The sequence below is a fragment of the Harpegnathos saltator genome, unplaced genomic scaffold (assembly GCF_003227715.2).
Source record: "Harpegnathos saltator strain DR-91 unplaced genomic scaffold, Hsal_v8.6 scaffold745, whole genome shotgun sequence".
NCBI classification, from domain to species: domain Eukaryota; kingdom Metazoa; phylum Arthropoda; class Insecta; order Hymenoptera; family Formicidae; genus Harpegnathos; species Harpegnathos saltator.
In genome coordinates this window covers 300758-308569 of record NW_020230588.1, presented here as the reverse complement: position 1 = coordinate 308569, position 7812 = coordinate 300758, and the positions used below count along the sequence as shown (strand labels likewise).

Here is a 7812-nt window from a genome sequence, read left to right as displayed (position 1 = left end):
GCTGAGCTCGGATCCTATTGACCTTCTCATCGGCGCGGATATGTACGGTGATGTTTTGCTCGACGGAGTGCGGCGGGGACTCACAGGCCAACCCGTAACGCAAAATACTATTTTTGGTTGGGTAATGTCGGGACAAGCCGCGTTTCCGTCGAGCACGCCGAGCGCCGCGCGTGCACCCGCCGATCGTGAGGCTCACGCGTCCGTTGCTGCTCATCACTGCTCAACGAGTGCGTCGCTCGAATGGACACTTAGGCGATTTTGGGAAGTAGAAGAGGTGCTTCGCGGAACTCGGCATTCTCCAGACGAGGAGAGATGCGAAACACATTTTTTGGCAACGCATTCCGGAACTCCAACGGGTCGCTATGTCGTGCGTCTGCCGTTCCGTGAGGATCCTCCGCTCGATATTGGTTCTTCGCGTATTCGCGCGGTGAAGTGTCTTGATGCGCTCACACGACGATTCAAATCAAAGCCTGAGCAGGAACATGAGTACCGGGAGTTCCTCCGAGATTATAACACGCTTGATCACATGCGGCGCGTGACTTCTAATTCGAATCCGAAGGCTCGAGGTGGCCGAGGAGGCGGCCTCCAGCGAGCAGGAGTTGGCCTATTCTCTTCTTCGGCCGGCGCCACCTCTGCCCCCGCTGCCCACCGCTGGCGAGCGCCGCCCTCCCCGCCGCTGCCTGTCTCCGGGACGACGCTTCCATTCGGCGGCCTTCTTCCGTGACATTACGTCGCGACAGAAGGAGGCCGCCTCTTCCCACACATGGCTTTCACCATGCGCGGGAGCGAGAGCTCCTGCTCCCCGCAGCCCACTACCCGAGGACACCGCGCTGCTGGCCCTATGCCTCGCATTCGGCCAGCGTATGGTGCACGGTATCGTCCCGCGCCGGGCAGTGGTGGCACCCGGTGGTAGGTTCCTTCTTAATCCGGTGTAGGTAATGCCCGAAGCACCCATGCCCGGACATCACCTGTACCAGATGATATGTTAGCCCGCGCCCCCTCCTGCCCAGCATCTCCGCCAGGCAGGGGCGGACAGTCTCCGTCGTCAGCCGCCCGAACTCTCGTGAGTCTAACATAGCGACAGCCCATCGCTCAAGAGTCCGGGCGACCGCCTGGAACTTCAGGACCGCCAACTCCCTGGCCGTCGTCGCCTCACCTCCTTCGCGGAGCTCCCGTATTCTCCAATAGAGAACACTACGCTCTTTAGCTAGGAGCTCCACCACAGGGGAGGGGGGTGCCGGCCAGGGTCGTCGCCGCCATGTACGACATGGAGCGGAACCCCTGTATCGCCCTCACGACTGCCGTCCTCAGCGTCTGGGGCATTAGGTTTCTGCCTTGAACGGTGGCCATCAGCCGGGGCGCCCATATAGACGCTCCGTAGAGGGCGATCGATAGAACCACTCCGACATACAGGCGGCGAGCGTGCCAACCCGGGCCCCCCTCGATCGTGCATAAGTCTGGCTAATGCCAGACCCAATTTCCTCACCCGGGGAGCCAGGTCTCTGTCTAAAGTAGGCCCCGAAATCCCATCGGCTGTTCAAAATCAGGCCCAGATATTTTATCTTGGGCCCGACTTGGACGCGGACTCCGCCCACCGAGACCCAGGTCTCTGGTGGCGCCCCATGGCGACCGTTGTGAAAAAAGACAGCCTCCGTTTTCTGGGGCGCCACCTTCAGGTCTTCGATGGTTCCCACCATCGAGGCCAGCGCCACCTCCGCCTGGAGGCGGGCTTCCCCCCAGTCCCTCTCCTCGGCCTCCACTAGTGTGTCATCCGCAGATTACGTGGCAGCCGAGTGGGGAGGGGCGTGCGCAACACCCTGTCGAATGCGATGTCCCATAGCAGAGGGCCCAATATCCTGCGGGACATCGCGTTCCATGCTCCGCCGGCCTTGGGCCCCGCTCTTCTTGGAGAAGGCGAGGTCCCTGTCCCCAAAGTACGCCGCCAGAATGCGCCGGAGATAGGCGGGCACACGATGGTGCTCGAGAGCCCGCCCAATCTCCGGCCAGGACAGGGTGTTGAAAGCGTTCGTTATGTCCAGTAACACCGCCAACAACACAACGCCCCCTCCCTCCACGACGGCGCGGGTCAGGTCCCGGACGTGCTGTATCGCGTCCAGCATCGACCGTCCGGGCCTGAACCTGTATTGCCTGTCGTGGAGCTCCGGCACCTCTGAGGACAGGTGCTGGACGAGGCGGTCGGCAATTATGCGTTCGAGCAACTTGCCCGCCTCGTCCAGCAGGCAGATCGGCCTGTAAGCCGGCGGCCCAACGGGTGTCTTGCTCGCCTTTGGGAGGAGGGCCAGTTTGACCTCCCTCCACTCTGGGTGGAAGACCTCCTCCCTGAGGCACCCGTTGATCACCCCTCTCATGGCTGCAGCCATGTTCCCCTCGCCGAGGGCGAGAGCCCAGGCCCGGCCAGGAATGCCGTCGAGGCCCGGGGCTTTGCCCTTGGCCCTCAGCTTTTTCCTGGCTCTTTTTTTGTTCACACAGGGGAAATCCATCATGGATACCCCCGCCCCCTTGGGGGGGCGGGGGTTATGTCGGACTCTTACCGACTAAAACCCTTGCGGGATGTCTACCTGTCGGACCATGAGGAGGGGAGTTAGGGGAACTGCTCCCGCATTCCCTCCCCAACCCCCCGGCCCTAGGGCTCTAAACTAAGAGCCCCTCGCCTTCTTTTACCGCACCCCGCTCCCCTTTCAGGAAATTAGTGGGAGGGGCGCATACCCCGGCGGGTAACCCCGCCGGTTGGCCTTCTGGTGTCTTCTAGGAGGAAGGGGACATCCACCCTTCCTCCTTATCCCCCCCTCCTGAAAGGTTCAGGGAGAGGGGGGAATTGAGGAGATAGGCTCGACCCCAATCGGGTTGTCCACCTCCCCTTTTTCCTCCTACCCGATCACTCGGGGGAGTGGGAGCTGTTCTCCTCGCTTCCCCTCGAGTGACGGAGCCTGGCCCGAGGTGGCCGAGGGAGGCGCTGGCCCGTGTAGGCCAGCGGCCTCTCCTCGTCCGATGCCACTTCGAGCCCGCTGTTGATCCCCCCCCCCCCCGGGGAGTGCCGGCCACGCCGTCCTCCGCGACGACGTTTGCCAGACCGGCGCTTCCATTCGGCGGCCTCCTTCTAGGAGATTACCTCCCTGCAGAAGGAGGCCGCCATGTCCCACACCCTCTTGCTCCCGCACATAGCTCGCACTAGGTGCGGGAGCGAGAGCTCCCCATCCCGGCAATCCACCGCCCCGAGCAGGACATGGCGGTGCTCGTCCCATGCTGCGTAGGCAGCCAGGGTATGCAGCGCCGTGTCCTCTTGCTCGGGGCAGTGATGGCACCGAGCGGTGGGCTCCTTCCTTATCCAGTGCAGGTACCTCCCGAAGTAACCATGCCCGGTCAATATCTGCACCAGGTGGAAGGACATTCCACGCCCCCTGCTGTCTGCCACTTCGGACAAACAGGGGCGGACAGCCTCGGCCGTTGCGAGACCGAACCCTCGGGGGTAGGCTAGCGCGCCTTCCCACCGCTCCAGGGTCCGGTCTCTGGCCTGGGTCATAAGGGCCTTCAGGCCCCTGGCCGTCAGCTCTCTCCCCTTGCGGAGCTCCTTTACCCGCTAACAGAGGACTCGCCTCTCCTCGGCTAGGAGCTCCACAGGGGGGAGTCGTCCAGGGTGGTCGCCGCCATGTATGACACTGTACGGTACCCTCGAATCGCCCTGATCATGAGAGGCCTGAGGGCCTGCCTCATAAGCCGTCTGGCCAGCAGCTGGTACGCCCAGATGGGCGCCCCGTACAGGGCAATCGAGAGAACCGCACCGACATACAGGCGGCGAGCCTGCCATCTTGGGCCCCTTTGGGCGCGTATCAGCCTGGCTACAGCCAGTCCAGTTTTGCGCACCCTGGGAGCCAGCTGCCTAAAGTGAGGCCCAAATGACCATCGGTTGTCCAACGTCAGGTCGAGATATTTCATCGTCGGCCCGACGCGGACGTGGACGCCACCGACTACGACCCGGGTCTCCGGCGGCGCCCCCCCGACCCCAGCCGTGAAAGAAAGCCTGAGTGTTCTGGGGCGCCACCTTGAGACCCAGGTCTTGGATGGCTTCCACTACCGATGCCACTGTCACCTCCGCACGGAAGTGGGCTTCCCCCCAGTTCTCCCTTTCGGCCATCACTAACGGGTCGTCTGCGTAGCAGACGACGTGGCAGCCGTCGGGGAGCGGAGTGCGAAGAACCCAGTCGAAGCCGATATCCCACAGCAGGGGGCGGAGCACCGACCCCTGCGGGACACCTCGCTCCATAGTGTGCCAGCCTTGAACCCTGCCTTCTTTCGTGAAGGCGAGGTCTCTGTCCCCGAACTAGGCGGACATCACCCCGCCCCTTATCTCCACGACCGCCAGGGTCAGGTCCCGGACCCACTGGATGGCATCCAGCATGGATCGTCCGGGCCTCAACCCGTATTGGCGGTCGTGGAGGTCCAGCCCACTCGAGGACATGTGCTGGACGAGACGGTCAGAGATGATGGGCTGCAGCATCTTGCCCGCCTCGTCCAGCAGGCAGACCGACCTGTAGGCTGACGCACTACCGGACTCCTTGCCCTCCTTCGGGAGGAGGGCCAATTTGGCTCTCCTCCACTCTGGGGAGAAACCCCCCTGAGGCATCCTATCATGATCCTGCATGTGGCTGTGGACAGGTCCCCTTCGGCCAACGCGAGAGCCCAGGCGCGGTCCGGAATCGCATCGGGGCCAGGGGTTTTGCCCTTGCCACCGAGCTTTCTCCGGGCCTTGGCGAGCTCCTCTGGAGTGACCTCCAGATCCTCGTCCCAGTCTCCCTCCCCCATCTCTGGGGAAGGGATCACGGGAGGGCCCCCTTCCGCCCTCGGAAAGAGAGTGTCCAGGAGCCCATCGAGGGCATGGGGGTCCAACGTCTCCGTTTGCGAGAGCGCCCAAGGACGAATCTTCACCATCGTCCTTTTGTATGGGCGCTTCCACGGATCGTCATCCAGGGAGCTCACCAATTGCTCCCAGGCTTCCCGTTTGGCCTTTTTGATGGCTTTCTTGAGGACTACCCTGGCGGCAAGGTAGTCCTCTTTTGCCCTTGTGGCATCCCCTTCTCGTCGCCGGGCACACGTATATGTCCTTCTGGCGCGGTCGGAGTCACTGCGAAGTCTTACTATTTCCTCCGACCCCCAATACGCTGCCCGGCGCCGACGGGGGTGGGAACGGGGCATCGCGGCGTCGCATGCCGACGCCACTATCCCCGTCATCTTCCCGGCCCCCTCCAAGGGGCCGGGGTCCCACTCACTTGGCTCTATGTGCCAAGTGACCACAAGGACAGCAGCCCTGAACCTGTCCACGTCTAGTCGACCGAGGGCCCATCTTTTGTGGAGAGGAAAGTTCCTCTCCCCAGGGCGGCGAGCCGACACCTGTTTTGGTTTGGGGAGGTGGAGGGCCCCGACTATATATCTATGGTCAGATAATGTCTCGCCCTCCACCTCCACCCTCCAATCGGAGATCATCCTAGCGGCCGAGAGGGAGGCCCATGTCAAATCAATGACCGATAACCCCCCTCCAGCCTTATACAGGTGCCGGTGGACCCTCTGTTTAACAACAGAGAGCCAAATCCCGCCGCCCAGCCGATGACGACCTCGCCCCTGGGATCCCGTTGCCGGGGACTACAACCCCACTCCTCAGAGTGGGCGTTAAAGTCCCCGGCAATCACGACAGGTTGGGGATGGCACTTGAGCACCAAATCCCAGATCCTGTCTAGGATCCCTTTAATGTGGGCGGGGTTGCCAAGTCCGTCTTTGTTTCTGTGGTGGGGGAGATATTCCCCCACCACAGTTATGGGCCCCCAATCGACCGCCACGTACGAAGACCCCTTTCCCCTTAAAACACAGGGAGGGGTCCCCGCTGCAGAGTCAGCCACCATGGCCACCGAGCCGTCCGGGCTGTAGAACCAGCATTCACTGCTGATCGGCACCTAGTCCGGCTCGGTGGCCACCCCCAGCCCGGCGCCCAGTTCCCGGATCCTGTGTATCCACATGTCCGGGCCCGAGCGCCGCGGCCGAGGTAGCACGCGGAGTGGCGTGAAAGCTAGGCCTTACACGCCTCCTCCGGGCTGTCTACCTTTACCCCCTCTTAGGAGACCCCTTGCGGCTGGGCCTCAATCTCCCTAGAGAGGGCTACGGCCTTGGTGGCTATGACTTCTTGTGCCTCCTCGTGTGCGGAGGCACACGAGGATAATTGTCTTTCGGGAGTCTCTGCCTGGACCACTCCTTCCTCTAGGGGGTATGAGGGGAATCATCTACAACCGTAAGGGGGACGGGTGGATCACCGACTGTCTCCCCTTCTACTAGGGTAGTTGGGGGAGAGTCCGCAGACTGCACCCGCCTTATTTCATCACAGTATTGCCACGAGTTTGTGTCGTCAGACGAATTGGCTCCTATGTGGCGAGCACCTCAGGGTGTTGGTCGCACTCAGCAAAACCGATCGCGCTGGATTTGGCAGCCGTCGGGGTGCGGTGCGCGTTCCGAATCTATTTCACGAGTCGAGTCAAGTGATCGAGGAAAGAGGCAATGCCTCGCCCGTCACTTGCAATGCACATAAAATCCATGACAAAGTATCGTGAGATACACGAAATACGATTTCCCGACGTGGCTGGTCGCAATGTTGAACTAGCGTCGGGAAGTGCACGAAACGGTGGTATACAAGCGAAGAGGTGCCAGAACACACAGGTACCAAATGCCTCGTCATCTGATCGGTGACGCAAAAGGGATAAACTAGATTTATACCCATCATTCTCATCCAGGGGAAGAGTAAACTTCGAACAATCGAACGACCAATGGCACAAGTTGCAAAATAGTGGCTCAAATTGTAAAGCATGGCGAAACAAAGACTTAAATATGATGGCTCAAATGGAATTGCTCAAACACTTCACAATGAAGATGTTATAAGGAAACCGCAAATCTAAGCAAAACTAAGCTATATAGCATCCAAGGAAGAAAGACAGGAAGGCGGGGTCTGGTCTGCAAGAGCTTGCCTGACACCGGAGCCGGACACCCTACCAGTTGTCTCTCTAGGCATGCGTACATATGGAGGAGGGAATTAAAGTCGTAGGCTCGAAGAGATATGGTGAACCCTAACGAAGGGGCAGTTACCCACACCTTTCTCGGGAAGCCGCAGCCAGCCTCCGTATGTGCGTAAGAGACAATTGAAGGGCGCAAGAGCCAAGGAAGCGGAGGGGTAACCCGCGACCTAACTCGAGCGCCATGGGATTAACGTTCCACAGTGACGTTTCTCATTCAGGTACTTAACGGTACCTGCCTTCCATATCATACGAAATTCGTATGTAAATTTGTACATAATTTGTACATAATATCAAATATAGCTAATATACATGAGCAATACATTCCTATCAAAGAGCCTCGTTAGAAATGAAAAGCAACACGCCGCAATTGGACTTAGAATATAAATTCTGACTCTGAATCAAAGGCATGCTACTCAAAAATATTCGAACGAGCTTGCAAGGAGTCATCACACGAATGATGGTCTCCACGGCAAGCGAAAGTCTACATTCGGGCTGAATAACTAAGTGGGAAATGATACGTCTGACCTCGAAGTATTCAGCAAAAAGCATGGCAATAAACGACGGAGCGTGTAAACACTGACGTCTTAGGGCAAAGCACACGTGCATTGATTGGAACCAAGTACACCACACCAAATGGAGATAAGAGCTGAGATCTCCAAGTGTACAGCACGTGTGCATCGAACGAAGTCCAAAAAGACGAAAATCCCACATGGCAGGGGCTCTCAGATTGAGAAAGTAAAGT

The 7812-nt window shown here is 59.7% G+C and overlaps 1 protein-coding gene across 1 annotated transcript; it reads right to left on the bottom strand.

Moving 5' to 3' along the window:
• Positions 1-4339: 4339 nt before the first annotated feature.
• LOC105190905 (uncharacterized) lies at positions 4340-5359 on the bottom strand. The gene is made up of 3 exons (XM_011153916.2): positions 5286-5359; positions 4630-5077; positions 4340-4582 (listed from the first exon to the last, which is right to left on the bottom strand). The coding sequence occupies exons 1-3, from the start codon at positions 5357-5359 to the stop codon at positions 4340-4342; spliced, it is 765 nt and encodes a 254-aa protein (XP_011152218.2).
• Positions 5360-7812: the final 2453 nt, after the last annotated feature.